Genomic DNA, 22,621 nt, shown 5'->3' on the forward strand with positions numbered 1-22,621 from the left:
GGCCGTAGGTGTCTGTACTTGTTCTTTCTTGGAAGAAGAGGTTTTTACCTCTGGTCCGGTTATCATTCGGGGTCAAATATTGGTGACGGTCTTTATCTATAAGATCATGCTGGATCTTGAATAGCATGCATAATCTATTTGTTTTCCTCCGTTCTTCGAGAATTTCCCACTTTCGATTTTAGACCATATTTGTGACACAGCCAGGTGTTCGGTCTGTGTAGTTGTTATTCACAAATCGTGCAGCTCTTTTCTGTACCTGTTCAATTGCCTTGATTTTATTTTGGATAGTTGGGTCCCATACTGTGCTTGCATATTCCACTACAGGTCTTACCATGGATACATATGCAGCTGCCTTTACAGGTTTTGTACAGCCTTTGAGGTTTCTACGTATAAATCCCAACGTTCTGTTTCCTTTGCCTACTGTATTATCTATGTGTTTGTCCCATGTTAGGTTGTTGTTGATGGTTACTCCAAGATATTTACTTGCTTCCTCTGTGTCTAGAGTATGACCGTGGAGAGGGTACGATGTTTGTATCACTGGTCTATTTCTTGGGGATATTCTAATGACAAGGCATTTTTTTGCATTAAAACTCATCTGCCATTTGTTTTCCCAGTCTTCCAATGCTGTTAAGTCCTTTTGAAAAAGTTCACTGTCAGCTTGGTTGGTGATGGTACGAAAGAGTAGGCTGTCAATTTGGTCTCTGATGTAGATGCTGTTTCTGGCATGTCGTTAATGTAGGCCAGGAACAGTAATGGACCAAGGAATGCGCCTCTGGGTACACCAGAGAGACTGCGTGTGACTTGTGAGGAGACGGCACCCTCTAATATCACGCTCTGCTTTCTGTTATGCAGGAAGGAGCGAATTCATTTATTGGTTCAAGTTGGGGTTGACGCCATAGTATTCCAGCTTGTGTAGGAGGCGGTGATGTGGTACCTTGTCAAATGCTTTCAGTAAAAAAGGTTTATAAAGATCGATCGCATGATAAGTTTACCCCGACCGTATCTAAGTTTCCGGGCTCAGTAAACAACATATCCGTAAACAAATTACGATGTGCTATCCCGTTTGAATCCCCCCTAATTCCGTTCTTTTTTTTATATTATTTTCGCGTTTTTCTACCGCCGTATTTTTATGCCCCACCTACGATAGTAGAGGGGCATTATGTTTTCTGGTCTGTGCCTCCGTTCGTCCGTCTGTGCGTCCGTTCGTCCGTCTGTGCGTCCGTTCGTCCGTCTGTGTGTCCGTTTGCCCGTCTGTGCGTCCGTTCGCTTCAGGTTTAAAGTTTTTGGTCAAGGTAATTTTTCAACATGAAACTTATTACACTTGTTCCCTATGATATGATCTTTCTAGTTTTAATTCCAAATTAAAGTTTTGACCCTAATTTCACGGTCCACTGAACATAGAAAATGATAGTCCGAGATTACTCTGACGTCCAACGGCTGGCCCCAGCTTGTCTGGCAAAACAGCCGTTGGACGTCAGAGTAATCTCGGACTAAGAAAATGATAGTGCGAGTGGCGCATCCGTGTACTTGGGACACATTCTTGTTAGGGAGCTATACCATTTGATTTTTATAGGGGGGGGGGGGGCTAAGATGAAATTTGAAAAAAATAGGCAGGACAGGAGTTTTGAGTAAAAAAAAAGGCAGGATGAGACACTAAAAAAAAAAGTCAGGACGACAATTTAGGTAAAAAAAAGTCTGGATAAACTAAAACAAAAAAGGCAGGACCGAACAGAGTGAAAAATAAAAAGGCAGGACAGAGATTACAGCTAAAAAAAATGCAGGATAAAATTTTTCATCTATGCCTATACTAATAGAGAGCTGTGTTTAGAAAAAAAAACGGATTTTTAAAAAAAGGGGGAGCTAGGCTAAACACAAGTAATATTACCATGAGACTTATGTTGTCTGTTGTTAACAAGAGTCATGACATTTACAGAGAAGGTCTATCAGCAGGTGAGTGATCTAGAGCTAACTGCCTAAGCAACTTGTTATAGAATATTTTTAAACCTAAAATAGTTTTCTAGTTTCACTTTCATTTCTGGTCCTAGTAAATATTTCGACTGTTTACCGGAGAAACCCGAACTGAAAAATATCGGTAGTGATTGGTCAAATTCAGTGCACAAGTCATGGCTTGTTTCGTTTTGAAGATGGCGGAAACACGAACTTTGTAAACATAAACAAATAATTTTATCCTGGATGATCTACAGAGTGTATGTTTGTGGTATTTGTTGCTGTTATGTAAATACATATATATATTCACTCAAAGAGGATCTTGAAAATTTTGTAAATCTGCACTTAAATTTAATGTATATGTGTTTGTGCTAATAAATATTTTACGTCTAGTTAATGTTTATATGAAATCAGCTTGATCTTGCAAATTGTTAAAAAATATGTCCACCTTTTCAATTAATAATTAATGTGCACAAGTACAAAATACGTGTTTAAAAGGCAGTATTTGCATTAAAAAAAGATTTTAAAATATGATATTTTCCATAAAAATTACATCATAATATACATGTATTGTTACTGTTCATGATGAAATTTGAACAAATTATCCTTGAATAGATATATAATGGAAGATGTAGTATGCGGAATACGGGTCCGTTCGCCCTAGTACATGTTTGCCCTGATACCTGTGGGATCAGTATGCCCAATTAGTCATGGCAAAATATTCAATTTGTTGATTGTGGCCATTTATCTGTTAGAAGAAGAAGTAGAAGTTGAATTTATGATCCAGGAAAACCTAAGTCGTGTGTTTTTTACAATCCACATTACAATCCGAATCATGATAACTTAGGGCAAATATAGGGGCTCAGTGTTGGTTCTATTTCATGAGTCAGACTGCTTTATATCTGTCAACATGGTCAATGAAATGTGTAAGCCAGGTACGTGGTGTAGGTCTGAGATTTAAGTTTTTGCTTTTACATGTATATCATGTAATATCTTATAGTGTTATATTTGTCCATTTTCAGTAAAGTTCTGTTAAATATAAAAGATTGAAGAATGGCAGCTCCTGTGTTAATGACACTATTTACAGATGACGCTGTTGAAGTGAGATATTCAGACCAGTCATGTTTACAGCTCTCCCCTTGTGGTTCAACATTTGTCCATCATGAAAGTCCAGGACAGCTGATCCATCCTGCACATGGTAGGTATCGTGTTAGATGTAAAAGTAGCTTGCAATTGTTCAAAAAGGTTTCTTTGATAAATATGGTGTAGTCCATGATTAGGGTACATTCAGAAATTATTGCATGCATTAATTATTGTGATTTCAGGAAAATTTGCATCCAGGTATATGTATCAAATATTAGAATGGGAGTTTTTATTATTGCGATCTTCACCCATTTGCAATATTCACATTAATAGAAACCTCACAATAACTTCTGAATTTACAGTAATACATCTAAAGAAAGTATGACAACACCAAAAGTGTATCAGAATGAGAGGAAATGATCAGTAAGTATTTGGAATAATAAATATCCCTCTCCAGTTTCAATTGATATCCAATTATTATAACCTTGAATACAGATCATTATCACCTTGAATACAGATCATTATCACCTTGAATACAGATCATTATCACCTTGAATACAGATCATTATCACCTTGAATACATATCATTATCACAATGAATAAACACTATGCAATGGACTTTATTGTTAATGTTTATTGAGACAGTCAATAAACATGATAAAGTTACTATTAAGATTCACTTATTGTTGTTCTTTGAATAAACTTAGTCTTCAAGGTTATCAATTTAACACTGTAAATATTTCTTTCAGTTGGTATGGTACTTACAATAATTATGTCATCAAAACATTAAAAAATAACGATTATACATGTATCTATTGCTATATAGGTATGAATATTAATCATAATAATGAATGAATGAACTCTTTATTTGCAAAGCAGTAGTCACATGCTATGGCAACACAAACCTATTTACATTGTGACACATTTCTTTTGTACTTAAATAAATTCTGTATGCTTTATGACATACATATTTACATTAAATTACCTTGATGTGGACTGATTCATATACATTATACCCAGCTTCCAAGGGGGACATTAAATAAACTACCACTTATCTAAATCTTTTGACCAAAAGTTACAATTCAAGTTCGTTATTGATGGTGATGTCATGTACACAGGCACTTGTCTCAGAAAAAAAAATCCTATATACCTTAATATAACACCATGTTATATTAAGGTATATAGGGGGGGAAATTCTAAGTCAAGTACCTGTGATTATGTACCGTTAAAGAGTAATGCACCCAAAACATACCAAGTTAAAAGATGGATGACACATCTTCACAAATTCTTTTGAAACTTAAATACATTATCATGTACCATAAAATATGTTTACTGTTTATAACTTATAAATGCCGCCATAGTTTAAGTTACCTTAAAAATTTGGTTTTCTTTTGAATGATAAATTACAAATTTACATAATCTTGAAATGAGTAAAAAATGTCATCTTGGTCATTGACAGTAAAATAACAGGTTCTAGTATGATATTGATGGTTTTAACATTTTTCCATTTAAAAGAGTTAGCCCCCTTATTTTCTGTTTGTTTGCTTATTCCTGGTTAAAAAATTAAAGTACTACTTGAATAAATCTAGTGAAGACAATTTCATGGATCAGAATATAGGCAAGTTTAATTTTTATGATTTTGACATTACTATTCTGCAGTTATGCGGACTGATGCCCCTTATTTACATTAAAAAAAATCCTTAGCTGAAATGACTAGTTGAATAAGAAAAGTATTTTTTTGTTTCATAAAAAAAACATTATAATAAACCATACAAATCGTACTTGTAAATATTTTATTTTTCTTATTGAATATACTTTAAAGGTATGAAGACTATTGGTCAGAGATGTGAATTTGTAACCAGTGATTACAGAGAGAAAGTTTTACAGGCTTTAGACTTCAGGAATAGATTTGCTGAGAGACCATTTGTATGTCAATCCCTGATACAAGATGACCAGATCATGGTAATTTGGTTAATTCATTTTACACACAAACATGACATGGCCATGTTAGCTTATGTCACATTTTGCATAATTTGTTGGTCGCAACATTTGGGTTTTTGACACCATCATGTTATCATCATGGGGAAGTCTTCCTTATAAATATTTTATAGTTTTTTGTATAAAAATCTTCTTCTTTGAAACTACTTACCCATTTTGTACCAAATTTAGCCTGCATGGTCCTTAATGGTTTATGAATGATGAGAATGACAACTGTCAAATGCTCAACAAATAAAACAGATCAGTTTGTTTAATGAATAAAAATTCAATTGATTAAAAAACATTTTAATAGGCCAGTTAATACCATGATACCATATTAATGATTCTTTTAGAATTAAGGTAGATAAACTGTAGCTCCCATCACACATAAATAGAAATTGAAACAACTTATCTTTCTTCAGGATAATGATGGAGATAACTTGTCATTGTGCATGCATTGTAAAATTTAATTTTCTTGTAAATGGCAAAGAAAAGATGCAGTTGAGACATCTTTTCAATAATTGTACCAGCTCTTCTTTCTTTATATGCTAGAATCCTATTCCTATCCAATATTTTACTTGAATGTATGTACGTCCCAAATACACAATGATTAATATCACCACAGCTCAAGTTTTGGTGGCATCACTTTATCTTTTCTGGAGTTATGTCCCTTTATGGAAAAATTGCTGTATTTTTTGTTTCCATTCTCTTACTTTAGTTTTGCCTGAACAAATATTATGAATGTATTAAATATGCAATGCTTATTACCCCAAAATTGAGTTCAAATTGGAATAAGGGTGGCACCACTTTTACTATTCTTGAGTTATGTCCCCTTATAAAGTTATATGCAAGCGGCGACATCATCTGTGTGACATGGAAACATTCTCCATTTATTTATTTTACACTTTCAGGCTTTATATGCCAAAATAACAAATGTAGCATGGCCAAAGGGTACAGAACATTCTAATTTTGAATACATGATGGATGGAGGTGTGAGACTAATATCTGAAGATGAATATGCTAGCATCGTGTTGTCCCCTCATAAACAAGACTTTACTGTGTGTTATTTATGTGGTATAAGTCCTGATTCACCAAGGCAAAAGTTACACACTAATAAACATCAACAGACAAAATCAGCATCTATAGACTGTTTGAAGAAGTGTGAACTGGAGCCTGATAAATGCCATAATTCGGCAGAAGTGATGAAATATACTACACATTCTAAGAAAGGCATGATTCAAAGCACTGGAAGTCCTGATAGAGCTGATATGTTAAGAAATGACTTGAATTTATCTCCAATTAGTTTAGCTAGTACTCAAATGAGTAGAGACTCATCTCCTATCAATGATAGCAACACAGATATAAATAGATACTCAACGCCAACAAATATTGTTCAAAAACACACAGAAGTTCTTGAATCCTTAGATGGTTCTTTTTTGCAATTTGCACCAAAAGCAGAAATTGGAAATATGAAATCAGAAACATTTAAAAATATGAGTTGTGATTCAAAGGGAGATTATTTATCTTCTAAATCGAATCATTCTAATCAGCCAATCAATGGAAGACATGTACATTGGACATCTGCTGATTCAGGTGGATCAGATACAAGTCAAGCAGGAAGTATTGATGGCCAATCAAATTCTCAGATATTATATACATGGATTTCAAGGCATTATTCTTGTGAAGAGTGTCCAGTTTCTTGGAATCATGTTTTGAATTTGGCAAGAGCAGTTATAGACAATAAGGATGAACTGGAGAAGTACTCTTGTAGGTTATACATGTTGAAGTTAGAATTATGTTTTTATTGGTACATCTGTTCAATCATTTTGAACATTGCATTTTATTTTATTTTATTTTTTTAAAAGCAGTTGGAAGCGCCAGAACTTTCCTTTACCATTGTTTACTTGGAAGGTTTCTGATATTTATCTCTTATTTATAGTGATAATAAAACTTCGTAAAAAAAAATGTACTTAAGTTTCTCAAACATGATACTACATGTCCTGTAAAGGAAGCACAATACAAAGATTTTTCATACCCAATCAGACATCTTTAAACTGATGTAATTCCACTCATCCTTCTTTAAATTTTATAAATGAGGTACCAAAAGAAAGAAGAAGGATTAATCTTTCAAATTGTGATAATTTCATTATGACATAATTATTACATAATTAATTGTTATGTAATTAGTTGCTATATTGTGATGTCCATACTTCAATGAATTTAGCATCTTTGTTATTCATAGCATCCCAAAATATTTTATAGATTCTTGCACAACACAGTTTGACCTCCAAAACCGTGTCTCAGATTTTTCCTATTGGATTTCATTCTCTCATAAATTTTCAATGAAGTTTGCAACATCAATTCATAAGAGATCACTAAATTCAATTGGGTATAAAATTTGTTCTATTGATGTTTTTGGAAATCTGAGACACGGTTTTGGAGGTCAAGCTGTGTTGTACAAGAATCTATAAAATATTTTGGGATGCTATGAATAACAAAGACGCTAAATTCATTCAAGTGTGGACATCACAATATAGCAACTAATTACATAACATTTACATCATTGTACATGTAATTATGTAATAATTATGTCGTAATGAAATTATCACAATTTAAAAGATAGATCTTTCTTCTTTCTTTTGGTACCTCATTTATAAAATATAAAGAAGGATGAAATGAATTACATCAGTTTAAAGTTGTCTGATTGGGAGTGAAAAAATCTTTGTATTGTGCTACATGTACCTTAAACTTATAAACAAACTAAAGAAGCTCTTTTTTTTTCAAAAGTGCTTACAGATGAAAATTCGTTTGACCTTTAGATCAGATGATCTTTCATGTCTTTGATGACTAAAGATTTAATTGACACTGATTCACAACATCTGTTTTTATACGCCCGTCGTCTTTTAGACGGGACATATTATGGTATACCGTTGTCCGTCCGTCCATCTGTCTGTCCGTCGTCCACACTACAGACAATAACTCAAAAATACTTTCACCAATTTCCATGAAACTTGAGTGAATTGTTTATATCTATTGACGTAAGCTCCCTTTCGTTTTTTTTTAATTTCAGATTTTAAGTTTTTGATTTATGGGGCTTTATTCATAAAAAAGGGGGGATTTTCAACACTTCGGACAATAACTCAAAAAGGCTTTCACCAATGTCCATGAAACTTTGGTGAATTGTTTATATCTATTGATGTAAGCTCCCTTTCAATTTTTATAAATTTCAGATTTTAAGTTTTGGATTTATGGGGCTTTATTCATAAAAAAGGGGGGTTTTCAACACTTCAGACAATAACTCAAAAAGGCTTTCACCAATGTCCATGAAACTTTGGTGAATTATTTATATCTGTTGATGTAAGCTCCCTTTCAATTTTTATAAATTTCAGATTTTACATTTCTGTGTTATGAATTTTTATGCTTAAAAAAGGGGGGATTTTCCAATTTTGGGACAATAACTAACACTTTCACAAAATTTTATGCAACTTTGATAAATTGTTTATATCTATTGACATAAGCTCCCTTTCTATTTTTATAAATTTTAGATTTTACGTTTTCTTAAGTAATGAATTTTTATACTTAAAAAAGGGGGATTTTATGAAACTTTAGTGAATATATTAATGTAACATCCCTTTTGATTTGTATATATATATTTCTAGTTGATCATATAAATTCATTTAAAGCATAAAAGACAAGTTAAAAGAGCAACGGGCGTATCTTGCGCTAAAGCGCAGCCCTTTATTAAACATAATCTCATCAACTCTCTAAATATTAAATTAGCTTTATTATAAAATTTATTATTTGTACAAAATTTTTTATTTGAAGCAACAACATCAGTTCATATAACACAAAGACCTAGAGGTATCCCGAAGATGATAACTCCAGAGAACTACTGTATGGCACCACTTCCTGTTTCCTTACCAATCACTTGCCCAGGACAACATCTACACAAACAGTACACCAAATATGTACATGACAGTGACAGAGATATAATAGAAAATATTACTGCTCTAAGTAAAGGAAAGCTGAAGGTTGTGTTAATTGATGGCATAGTTTTCAGGTAAATTATACTTACAAAATCCACTGCTGTTCATAAAACCAGTTACTTTTGTTTAAAAGGAACAAATGATTTAACTCACTGACATTGAAAGTTAACAAAGAAATTATTCATATCAAGTATAAATCATGATAATATTTTAAGATATTCAAATGCACACTATATTAAGGAGCTAGACATTTTATTAAAATCAGATCTTTCACTCACTTTGGTCTGTCATGTCTGTAGATTTGGTAGCCACTAGTTAAAGGATCTGAAGATATCACATAAAGGGTCATGTTAGAATGACTTTTCAGTTTGTCCTAAAAAATGTTTACCTTCAAAAGTTTTAATATGTTTTACTATGAACTACAAATGTACTAAAATACTTTGTTAGATTATCTGTGTAATATTTCATCATCAATCTAGAAATTCTATGTTATTTTTCGACCAAATTCATTTATAATGTAACTGTTTTTTCAACCTTACAATTCATACAAGTTTCATTGTTTTTTTCATTTTATATGTCATCAATTGTAAGTTGAGAAAACTTTTTGACCCCACCCATCTAATATCTATGACATAAAAAAATTTATTTTACTGATAGTCTTACATTTTTCTATAGAAAATGCTACTACTATACCTACAAATTTGATAAAGTTGAAATTATAAGTTGATGTTGATTTTTTTTTAAATTAGGCATGCATGCTGATTTATTTAATATCTCAACACCTTTTGGAGGATTATCAGCCTACTGTATGTGGATGGAGCTTGTTCTATGTTGAAAGTCACATAAAGTTATTGGTGGTAATTCTTGGCTCATATGGGGCTTGCTTTTTAAAGACTTCAATAAATGTATCTCTATATCAATTTGTAGAACTTGATATTTTTAAGATTTGCAATACTCTCTCTATATGCATTTTTGTTTGAACTCAAATATTTATGTGACAATTATTTATATAACATCATTGAAAACGTTTTTTTTTTGTTTTAATTACAGAATAGTTAGATTGGCATTGACCAAATTTGTAGAGATTTACCCTGGAGATGGTAGTGTTATACTCTCCCAAGGATTGAGTGGACATTTTTACCGACATATTATTCCAAGGGGTGAACAGGTAAGTTAGTCACATGGTGTTCTACATGTATAAAAAAAAGACCTTCAGGCTACTTTTTTGGATTTGAGCATCACTGATGAGTCTTTTGTAGATGATTTTGGCTAATTTGCTCTTTACCAAGATTTATGCCTTGATGTCCTTGGCTTGTATTTCTATCTGCTGTAAACAAAAATTTAAGAAAAAATTGGTTTGACAAGTATTTGAATGTGGACAATCTTTTGAATCTTTTACATTTATTTTATAATTTCCAATGATTGCGTATGAATGGACATCCTTAATCAAATCTACCTTTCTTTGGCTCTTTAAGTTTTTCCATCATACCTTTAGCAGAAATTGAAAGGGGTTTCCATATAGAAGTTGTCTGTGTGTGTTTATAATTGGTGTATTTTTGACACGCCAGACCCTACTAGTCATTGTTTTAGGAATACTATTCTCTCCTCCTAGGCCTCTTGCCAAGCTGTGCCTAACAACTGGACTATCCAGGTTCTTGGATGGATCTAATCCTCATCTGTTTTTCTTTTTCTTTCTATAATGAGATGCTATTTTTACCCTGCACTTGTCCTTTATATATGAGTGAAAAGAAAAGTTGTACATAATATATGCATATATTTAATACAGATAGATGAAAGAACATATTCTATAAAGACATTGCCTCCAACATCAAGATCAGCTCCATACAGTATTGAAAAGTTAATAAAGAGAGCAAGCAGGTCAGTACCATAACAAATGATGGCTTATTAATTACATTACAGAACAGTGAAAAATGTTAAAAACTCTTTGACAAGTTATTTCCTTATATATCATTCAGACCTTGTGTGAAATAATACCAATTTATTAATCTGCTGACATATTTTTTTATATATATTTACATTATTTAAGGGCAGTATGATAAAAAAATCTCATAATTAAAAGATATTTATTATGATAGGTTTTGAGAAAAATAAGGGTTTCTAGTTATCATTAACCATATTTGATAACAGTGGAAATTTTGTAATTGAGTATTTTCACCCCTACAATAATTATAATGATAGTTCTACTTAGAGCTAAACTCCGATAGATGTAGGAAAAATTAAACCACTATTTATAGACAGGCATGACATGCACAAAATCTTTTATTATAAGTCCAACATCTCCAGGTTGTATGCAAACGCTAACAAAATTCTGTGACATTACCCGTTTACTTTACCTTGATGACCCAAAATGCCTTGAGTTGTTAAGATCTACATTAAGTATTACCATATTTCATGTTTTGTTTCTGTATGTTTTCAAGACTTGTGTTACATTTTTGTAGGTTCTTGCTACAAACTAACCAAGAAGACAAGACATTAACAAACAAAAGTGTATGCTGTTGGAAAGTATGTATCTTTTAAAAACTTAAACTATTCATCCATGCTAGACAGAACTCATAATTTCCCTATAACAAATAGAATGTATATAATTACAAATCAAATTTACAAGAAAATTAAGTTTCATAGTGAAGCCAGAAAGGATGACTGATTACTACATTATGAAACTGTCAGTTACAGATTTCTGTGGATTCAAGTAATTTCATGGGTACCAATTTTCATCGATTGAGGAAAAATTGTATTTTCCTGTATACAATGGATATAGTAATTTTCCAGGATTTCGTGGACCAAGTGAACCAAGAACTTAAATGTTCAAAGAATGACATATTTTATATAGGGTTATACGCAGACTTCTGCTAAACCAAGATCTTTTTAATATTAAATTTAATATCCATGAACATGCAAAATTTCTTTAGTCCACGAAAATTGATACCCACGATAATAAATGAATCCACAGTATTTTGGTTTTGACGAAGTCTACATGCCAGTTTATGGCAAATTTGTATATTGTCAAACATTAAAATTTGTGGTTCATCTTGAACAAAATCCACGAAAAATAGTATCCCATGAATAATAATGAATCCATAGTTGTAAATCTACAATTTAGAAAAAACCTCCTCAATTCAAGGATAAAGAATTTTTGGCAAGTCTATAGTGAACATTTTTGTAAAATGAAGGAACTGCTTTTACTTCTGGAGCTCATGCTTAAGCTCACATGGCCAGAAGGGGCCTTGTGAGTTTATACCATATAACTTGCATCTGTAATTGTAACATAGAAAACAATTATCCCTGGATAGCCTGGAGTAACTAGTTTATAATTCTGTCTGATAATCGTTCAAGCCAGTCCGCGTGCCACCAATGTTATAAATTGAAAATTGTTAGCTAAGACTACACTCAAATCACTGTCATTTTTTCCAGTATAAGAACAACATTTTGATGGAACCTTTAGCATCCAGTCTTCTAGAAGAGGTTAGTGTACCTGGTCATGGGCGATTCTCTGCATTCTCCAATGGACATGTCAGAATATTGTTTGAAGACCGGACGTCATTAGATATGTCATGTGACTTCACAAAGAGAATCGTAGGATGTATAGAGCACAGCAGTGATGCTGAAGAGGTAGGCCAAATTTTGTTTGCAGGATAATTTTGAAAATGAATATATTCTGGCCTGGTAAAAACTGAAAATATCCTTTGCCCAGCACAGAATCAAAGTTTATATTTTACCCATCAAAATGCAAAATATAAATGTGTACAAATTATAATGTAGACTAGAAATGAATTTTCCATAAAAAAAAATCTTTTATAATTTAGAATAATATATCATCATGGTGTTTTAGGACATATTAAAGGTCATCAGATTGATATTTACATTTAGTTTAGAAATGAGGTATGTACAGGAAGATCCATTCAACTAACTGAAGTAGGTAAAAGGCTCCGTGTTGAAGACCATATTTTGACCTATAATGGTTTACTTTTACAAATTGTGACTTGGATGGAGAGTTGTCTCATTGGCACTCATGCCACATCTTCTTATACCTATAAAGCTTGATATGTCTTTTTATTTTGTGGTAGTCTTATGGAATATCTTTGATAAAAGGCTACTATCTCAACTTTTGAACATTGGTTTTATTATTGTCAATTTTAAAACTGTGTTTGAATCAATAATAAAATAGACATATTATAGAATCCTAACATAACTGAATGTCAGTTTTAAAAGTTAGTTATTAGACAAATTGAAACTAAGTAAATTTTACACAATCTCAATTTGTTACATTACAAAAAGTTATACATATGCTTTCATGATCTAATCCTGTACTTGGGGAGATCTCAATACTGTTTTGATATTTTAATTTTTATTGGAAAATGACGCAGTCATTGTTCCATAACTGCCGACCTGAACTTCATTACATTGCTCTGCCTACCGCGCTTGGTTTCGTATTTTCTATTTTCCAAACAAACTGGTATCTGCTTGTGTTATCATTATGCATCATTGTGTAGTATTAAACCAGCCAGGACCCAGTTTACACTGGTTTTTGCTTGTATTCCACTACACTTGAACAAAGTGTTGTAGTTTGACGGGAACCAGTTTTAGAATTTGTAAACTACAAAACGTAATCGGTTATTGTTCATTCCGTTTTGGTGTTTCATACCGACTTATATGGTTTGAATGGCTATTGGTACTTTACGGAACGGAACGGAACGGAACGGAACGGAAAAGAATTTCATTTAAGGTATCCAAAGGGGGCATTTATCAAAATTTCGAAAAATCTTTAAAACAAAACAAACTTTAAAATTTCTGTGTTTTACGGTTTTCCATATACAAATAACACAAATGTATACTAAATCTCATCTTCACAGGTGAAATGTGTAATAATGTATAACATCGGGAAATACTCTGTAGATGAATATGTCGGATTGTCCTGATAAATTATCATGAAATTAACGCATTTGCAAGTCATGCATTATGATATCTAGACTGACCTCACGTCGTCCTTGATTAGAGACAGTGATCAAGTTGAATCTGATTTAAACTTATTAATTTATTTTTCCGTTCCGTTCCGTTCCGCAAAGTACCAATTGCTCTGAGGAATTGGTATTTAACGGAAAAAACGGAAACAGACATCTTTAATGTAATTAAAGCTGTATGATAACAAAAATTGTCTGACACCTCTTTTTGCATGAGTGGTATGTGTTTTAGATAGCATTTTCGACTTGATCAATAATAAAAAATTTAACACAAAGGCAGGTTACACAAAAAGTCTTTCTCCTTCCATCGGTAATTATATTTTAAAAAAGAGGCCTTCAACAGCCCGTTCCGACGATGATTAGAGACAGTGATCAAGTTGAATCTTTATTAAATCTTTTAATTTATTTTTCCGTTCCGTTCCGTTCCGCAAAGTACCAATTGCTCTGAGGAATTGGTATTTAACGGAAAAAACGGAAACAGACATCTTTAATGTAATAAAAGCAGTATAATAACAAAAATTGTCTGACACTCTTTTTGCATGAGTGGTATGTGTTTTAGATAGCATTTTCGACTTGATCAATAATAAAAAATTTAACACAGAGGCAGGTTACACAAAAAGTCTTTCTCCTTCCATCGGTAATTATATTTTAAAAAAAGAGGCCTTCAACAGCCCGTTCCGACGATGATTAGAGACAGTGATCAAGTTGAATCTGATTTAAACTTTTTAATTTATTTTTCCGTTCCGTTCCGTTCCGCAAAGTACCAATTGCTCTGAGGAATTGGTATTTAACGGAAAAAACGGAAACAAACAGCTTTAATGTAATTAAAGCAGTATGATAACAAAAATTGTCTGACACTCTTTTTGCATGAGTGGTATGTGTTTTAGATAGCATTTTCGACTTGATCAATAATAAAAAATTTAACACAGAGGCAGGTTACACAAAAAGTCTTTCTCCTTCCATCGGTAATTATATTTTAAAAAGGAGGCCTTCAACAGCCCGTTCCGACGATGATTAGAAACAGTGATCAAGTTGAATCTGATTTAAACTTTTTAATTTATTTTTCCGTTCCGTTCCGTTCCGCAAAGTACCAATTGCTCTGAGGAATTGGTATTTAACGGAAAAAACGGAAACAGACATCTTTAATGTAATTAAATCAGTATGATAAAAAAAAATGTCTGACACCTCTTTTTGCATGAGTGGTATGTGTTTTAGATAGCATTTTCGACTTGATCAATAATACAAAATTTAACACAAAGGCAGGTTACACAAAAAGTCTTTCTCCTTCCATCGGTAATCATATTTAAAAAAAAGAGGCCTTCAACAGCCCGTTCCGACGATGATTAGAGACAGTGATCAAGTTGAATCTGATTTAAACTTTTAAATTTATTTTTCCGTTCCGTTCCGTTCCGCAAAGTACCAATTGCTCTGAGGAATTGGTATTTAACGGAAAAAACGGAAACAGACATCTTTAATGTAATTAAAGCAGTATGATAACAAAAATTGTCTGACACTCTTTTTGCATGAGTGGTATGTGTTTTAGATAGCATTTTCGACTTGATCAATAATAAAAAAATTAACAGAAAGGCAGGTTACACAAAAAGTCTTTCTCCTTCCATCGGTAATTATATTTTAAAAAAGAGGCATTCAACAGCCCGTTCCGACGATGATTAGAAACAGTGATCAAGTTGAATCTGATTTAAACTTTTTAATTTATTTTTCCGTTCCGTTCCGTTCCGCAAAGTACCAATTGCTCTGAGGAATTGGTATTTAACGGAAAAAACGGAAACAGACATCTTTAATGTAATTAAAGCAGTATGATAAAAAAAAATGTCTGACACCTCTTTTTGCATGAGTGGTATGTGTTTTAGATAGCATTTTCGACTTGATCAATAATACAAAATTTAACACAAAGGCAGGTTACACAAAAAGTCTTTCTCCTTCCATCGGTAATCATATTTAAAAAAAAGAGGCCTTCAACAGCCCGTTCCGACGATGATTAGAGACAGTGATCAAGTTGAATCTGATTTAAACTTTTAAATTTATTTTTCCGTTCCGTTCCGTTCCGCAAAGTACCAATTGCTCTGAGGAATTGGTATTTAACGGAAAAAACGGAAACAGACATCTTTAATGTAATTAAAGCAGTATGATAACAAAAATTGTCTGACACTCTTTTTGCATGAGTGGTATGTGTTTTAGATAGCATTTTCGACTTGATCAATAATAAAAAAATTAACACAAAGGCAGGTTACACAAAAAGTCTTTCTCCTTCCATCGGTAATTATATTTTAAAAAAGAGGCATTCAACAGCCCGTTCCGACGATGATTAGAGACAGTGATCAAGCTGAATCTGATTTAAACTTTTAAATTTATTTTTCCGTTCCGTTCCGTTCCGCAAAGTACCAATTGCTCTGAGGAATTGGTATTTAACGGAATCAACGGAAACAGACATCTATAATGTAATAAAAGCAGTATGATAAAAACAAGTCAGACCCTTCTTTTTTGAATGAGTGGTAAGTGTTTTAGATAGCATTTCGACTGGATCAATATTTAAATAAACAGCTGCGCCATGAGCGCATGATACGCCCGTCGTCTTGTGAAAAAACATTTTAATGTAAGTGCGGTTCTACCCACACATCAACCTATCTTAGAATGAAAATGACCTTTATTTTACACATGAGGAATGTCAGGGAATGAAACTGTACGTGTATTGCTTGGCCGCTCAAGTCCTCTTGATTTATAACGGATTAAGAAACAAATTGAAAACATGTAAGATTATTTGCAAAAGTAATTGCATACATTTAATTCACTGTCCGTGTCACTGCTAGTCATGATAGCCCTACGATACAAACATTTCACTAGATTTTTTCGGGACAAACTAACATGTAAATCAAAGAATTTCAAAGAAAACGTTGTCGGATAAGTCCGAAAATTAATAAGTGCGCTTAGACTAAGAATGTTTTAAGGGTTTTATCAAACGAAGTTATGGGAAAGAAAAGAACGAAAATAGAATGCTTTTTGATACACTCTTAAAAGGACCCTTAATGCATTCTTTGTGTAATCGTAAACTATGACTTACGAAGACTTTAAGAGAAGTTTCTTGTTACCGCGGGCCCCTGTATCATGAAAACCTATCTTAAGTTTCATTTAAGAGAAAACGCTTTACAAGAAGATTACGATGGTGATAAGAGAGTATCTGCAATCCCCTCGTGGGTTATCTTAACAATTTAACGGCTATCTTAGTATACACTTACGATAACTAGTTAAGATAGCCCTATTATCGACTTCGAAGTAACCGTCTTTGATTTCTAAGAGAATATTAGTATTTGCGGCAAAATCGGTATTAAAACTAAAGTCGTCTACTGTATGTGTTTAAAAGAATGCTAAAAATATACTATGATTCGTTTTTTGTTGCAGACTCTACATCCACTGTCAAGTAAAGCCCTGTTTAATGCTCCTTTCTGGCATAGATAATAAACGAATATTCAAGTTAATAAATTCTATTCTTCAAAAACACATCTACATGGAATGGTAACAATAAATCAAGAGAACAAATCAACTAACATATCATACAAATACGGAATGCAATCCGCAATACGAAAAACCCCATAACTGGTTAAGGCGAGATAACTCTATTAAAAGGATGTTATCTTTACCAAACGTCTTGACCATACCAAACTGACATATAACACCTGTTCATTGATAATTTGTATTATTCTATGTATTTTTTGTGATTTTGTCCCATGTACATTTTACTTCATAACTCTTTATTAACATACTGTTTGTAGATTTTTTTTTACTGATATGTAATAATACGTATTAGTATTACCACCGTAGGTATAGTGTCCGGTTGAGATCGGGTTTTTTCGAGAGCGTCCAGTTTTTTTTCGAGAGATTATGACTAAAAATGTAAACAAACAGACATGTTTTCCTGTAACACGTAAAATAAATGCTTAAACTAAATTTACAAGATCAAACAAGTTAAGTAAGTATTTGTGATGAAAGGATGTTGCCAACCATACATACTTTGCAGTTAAAAAAGTTTGATTTGGCCTAATAATGCTTTTATGCCAAAATATAGAAAAAAGCAATTTCTATACACATACCAATGCAAATTTCAAAGAGCATGCACACATGATGTCTTTATATCCTTACATTTACATATGCTATAACAAAAGTTTTAGTTATTGTAATTAAAAGGCAATTTTAAGGGTATATTCATTTCCATCTGTTCAAGTTTTTTTCGAGAGCAGTTCGGGTTTTTTCGAGAACAGTTCAGGTTTTTTCGAGAGATAAACCAATTTCTTACGGTTTAAAATGTGCTATTTAAGTACATTTGAGTTTAAAAACGAATGAAAAGTCATCGGTTCTTTCAAAGTTTATAACTAATGCATTACAGCAGTTTGATAATGTTGCATAAGCACATACATTTCATAAAAAAAAACATAATTTATTTCTATATATTGTTGTATTGCATTATGAATTGCATGGACACCGGTATGCTTTATACCTATATTATTTGGATTAATCAAATCTACCTATGTCTATAGAAAAAAATGTTCACATCATGCATGATCACTGTATTCAAAGGACACTGGTTAACGTATGGTTAGATCAATCAAACATATTGCCATCCATGTTATTGAAATGACGGAACTAAGCTAGTGTACTGACTCGTCCGTAATTATTTCATGATGTTTCCGAAAGTTGACTTACATTTACTATCTTCTTTGTTACTTTCCCCTCCTTTGTAATTTCCCCTTATTTACATGCTCACGTTGATGATTCAGCATCATTTATTGATATATCTGCCAGATTCCGGCACAGTGTACGTTTATAGCATATTGACAATTTGAAGAACTGTTTATTGTAAACATATATAACATGTATTGTGTTTTGATGACGTATAAAACGTTGGATAAATGACAATGATGACAAATATGCCACTTCACCAGATTATTTGTTTTATTGTTTCACAACCGTTTGTTATTACTTGTAAACACACAGATACAACATTTACACTATAAAAATGTTCTATAAACATTCAAATACCCTTTTTGGTAATTTTTGTATGATTCATAGCACCCCCCTCATTTCGTTATTTTTAAAGTATGGAAAGCAATTCGTGTCATAATTTGCATACATAATGTTTGATACTTGTCGAGTTTTCAACACATTAAAAGCTGAACACACCAGTTTTGACTCACAGTTATGTTACAAACTTGATATATTGTTAATACTTGTATTTTTTATGTGAATGTATGGAACACAATTAGTGTCATAAGCCAACTTTGTATTTTTGTATGTTTTGGCAAATCTTTTTGATTGATAGGTTTTATATTGAGTTTTTATTTGTTCTTTCAGCTTTTTACCGTTTGATGTTCACGTTCAGTTTGGAGTTATACTTACCTGTCATCATTTGTAATCATTCATTGAACACCAGCATACCTTTGTTATTCATGCTACATTGTGTTAATAGAGTGGATTATATGACAATAAATAAAACGGTTATCTTTAATGAAGTCCATTATTTAATGCCCGCAAAGAATAGATGGGAGTCATTACAGCTAGCATGCTGATGTCCAGATAAACATATTGCATAGATCCAAATATACGTATATCGATATGGAATTTATGTGATTTAAAAAATCTACATTTTAGAGTGCCATGGATTTTAAGCTGAAACTATTCGTAATTTGAACAATCGTTTTGTGGGCACGGTCAAATTTGATTGTTATTTAAGTACGCATTGCTTTTGGGCCAATTCTTAAAAGTTGTAGTTTTTCATTTGCGCCAAAAAATAAATGTTGCTTCTGCGCCATTGTGCAGGTAAACTAATTAAAAAGTGAAAATATAGAAAATTTAAACAATATCTACGGACACACCAGCTGTCATCAGGAGATAGGAGAAAAAAAACCAGATTCAGTGGCGGATCCAGGGGGGGGGGGGGGGTTCCGGGGGTGTGCACCCCCCCTTTATTTTTGCCGATCAATGCATTTGTATCGGGACATATGTTTTGCACCTCCCCCTTTGCCCTGGGTTACCTGGGTTAGCACCCCCTCTTTCGAAAATTCCTGCATCCGCCCATGCAGATTAAATACGGAATGCACCTCTAGAACCGAAATTTCCCGCTGATATTATAGTAAGACCTTTGCCTATAGGTTTTGTAACAGAACAGACTTTTAGTTTTTATAAATACTTTGATTAACAGCAGTTATTATTGTGGTTTTATGACTTTTAAGGAGTTACCATTTTTTATAGTGCTTTGATAAATCCGAAAATGTTTTAACAATTTGCAAACATTTTTTTATTATAGTGTAAACCAGTGTTTAGTGCTCATATTTTTATGAAGATATATTTTAAACATATGTTTTAATATTTATGAGACCTTGTTTCTAATATAAAATTGAGAATGGAAATGGGGATCACTGTTTCTTATCATCTTCGGAAGGCCCCTTTTTTAATTTATAATTACCAATGGAAGTAGAAAGACCTTTTGTCTAACCTGTCTTTGTGTTATTTTTTATACGTCCGTCAATTTTGACGGGACTTATTATGGTATACAAATGTCCAGTGTCCGTCCGTCCGTCCGTCCGTCTGTCCGTCTGTCTGGTGTAAACATGTCGCACCGTAACTTGAGAACGACTTATCCAAATTTTTTGAAACTTAATATAGTTGTTTCTTATGATGGTCAAATGATCTGTATACTTTTTTGTGAAAATAAGATTACAACTTTTTGAGTTATGGCACTTTGTAACTTAAACAGGGGTGTGTTTTTTTCACATGTCGCACCGTATCTCAAAAACGATTCTTGATTATGGCTTAAAACTTCAAAGGCTTCTTAGTTATATTAATCTTAATATATCTGTATACTTTTTGGTGATGATTCAAAATGTCATTTTTGAGTTATTGAGTATTTTGTAAAAAAAAAAAAAGGGGGGTTTACATGTCGCACCATATCTCAAAAACGATTTATGATTATTGCTTAAAACTTTACACACTTCTTTGTTATATTAATCTAAAGATCTGTATACTTTTTGGTGATGATTCATTTTTATATTTTCGAGTTATTGAGATTTTGTAAAAAAAGAGGTTTTTTTTCACATGTTGCGCTGTATCTCTATTGCTTAAAACTTAACAGGCTAATGTTGCGTCGGGTTTCCAAATACATCTTGTACAATCTTCCTATTGAGCGGGAATAAGGAATGAGTCAGGATATACTAAGCATGACATCCTGTACAACCCTGTGTTATTCAAAAAAGATTTATGTTTTTTCACAAGACGACGGGCTTATCATGCGCTCATGGCGCAGCTGTTTATTTAAATATTGATCCAGTCGAAATGCTATCTAAAACACTTACCACTCATTCAAAAAAGAAGGGTCTGACTTGTTTTTATCATACTGCTTTTATTACATTATAGATGTCTGTTTCCGTTGATTCCGTTAAATACCAATTCCTCAGAGCAATTGGTACTTTGCGGAACGGAACGGAACGGAAAAATAAATTTAAAAGTTTAAATCAGATTCAACTTGATCACTGTCTCTAATCATCGTCGGAACGGGCTGTTGAATGCCTCTTTTTTAAAATATAATTACCGATGGAAGGAGAAAGACTTTTTGTGTAACCTGCCTTTGTGTTAATTTTTTTATTATTGATCAAGTCGAAAATGCTATCTAAAACACATACCACTCATGCAAAAAGAGTGTCAGACAATTTTTGTTATCATACTGCTTTAATTACATTAAAGATGTCTGTTTCCGTTTTTTCCGTTAAATACCAATTCCTCAGAGCAATTGGTACTTTGCGGAACGGAACGGAACGGAAAAACAAATTTAAAAGTTTAAATCAGATTCAACTTGATCACTGTCTCTAATCATCGTCGGAACGGGCTGTTGAAGGCCTCTTTTTTTTAAATATGATTACCGATGGAAGGAGAAAGACTTTTTGTGTAACCTGCCTTTGTGTTAAATTTTGTATTATTGATCAAGTCGAAAATGCTATCTAAAACACATACCACTCATGCAAAAAGAGGTGTCAGACATTTTTTTTTTATCATACTGCTTTAATTACATTAAAGATGTCTGTTTCCGTTTTTTCCGTTAAATACCAATTCCTCAGAGCAATTGGTACTTTGCGGAACGGAACGGAACGGAAAAATAAATTAAAAAGTTTAAATCAGATTCAACTTGATCACTGTTTCTAATCATCGTCGGAACGGGCTGTTGAAGGCCTCCTTTTTAAAATATAATTACCGATGGAAGGAGAAAGACTTTTTGTGTAACCTGCCTCTGTGTTAAATTTTTTATTATTGATCAAGTCGAAAATGCTATCTAAAACACATACCACTCATGCAAAAAGAGTGTCAGACAATTTTTGTTATCATACTGCTTTAATTACATTAAAGCTGTCTGTTTCCGTTATTTCCGTTAAATACCAATTCCTCAGAGCAATTGGTACTTTGCGGAACGGAACGGAACGGAAAAATAAATTAAAAAGTTTAAATCAGATTCAACTTGATCACTGTCTCTAATCATCGTCGGAACGGGCTGTTGAAGGCCTCTTTTTTAAAATATAATTACCGATGGAAGGAGAAAGACTTTTTGTGTAACCTGCCTTTGTGTTAAATTTTGTATTATTGATCAAGTCG

At 32.7% G+C, this 22,621-nt stretch overlaps 1 protein-coding gene and 1 long non-coding RNA gene across 5 annotated transcripts in view; both read left to right on the top strand.

The window, feature by feature from the left end:
• Positions 1–1,828: 1,828 nt before the first annotated feature.
• The window catches only part of LOC139514486 (uncharacterized protein C5orf34 homolog), a 28,288-nt gene continuing 7,495 nt past the window's right edge, over positions 1,829–22,621 (top strand). Inside the window, exons 1-9 of one of the 4 annotated variants that reach the window (XM_071303812.1) lie at positions 1,829–1,950; positions 2,970–3,145; positions 4,853–4,992; positions 5,919–6,774; positions 8,833–9,067; positions 10,044–10,161; positions 10,780–10,871; positions 11,453–11,516; positions 12,426–12,623. In XM_071303812.1, the coding sequence (XP_071159913.1) occupies positions 3,001–3,145; positions 4,853–4,992; positions 5,919–6,774; positions 8,833–9,067; positions 10,044–10,161; positions 10,780–10,871; positions 11,453–11,516; positions 12,426–12,623 (1,848 nt within the window). In that variant the 5' untranslated portion in view covers positions 1,829–1,950; positions 2,970–3,000. Of the gene's footprint in view, positions 1,951–2,098; positions 2,236–2,969; positions 3,146–4,852; positions 4,993–5,918; positions 6,775–8,832; positions 9,068–10,043; positions 10,162–10,779; positions 10,872–11,452; positions 11,517–12,425; positions 12,624–22,621 lie in introns of those variants that run through there. The other 3 variants (XM_071303810.1, XM_071303811.1, XM_071303809.1) reach the window with 3 other exon arrangements.
• On the top strand, positions 18,726–19,490 carry LOC139514488 (uncharacterized). Its single transcript, XR_011662624.1, has 2 exons — positions 18,726–18,800; positions 19,337–19,490. It is a non-coding gene; the product is annotated as an uncharacterized lncRNA (long non-coding RNA).

This window comes from Mytilus edulis, chromosome 3 (assembly GCF_963676685.1).
Source record: "Mytilus edulis chromosome 3, xbMytEdul2.2, whole genome shotgun sequence".
Lineage (NCBI taxonomy): Eukaryota > Metazoa > Mollusca > Bivalvia > Mytilida > Mytilidae > Mytilus > Mytilus edulis.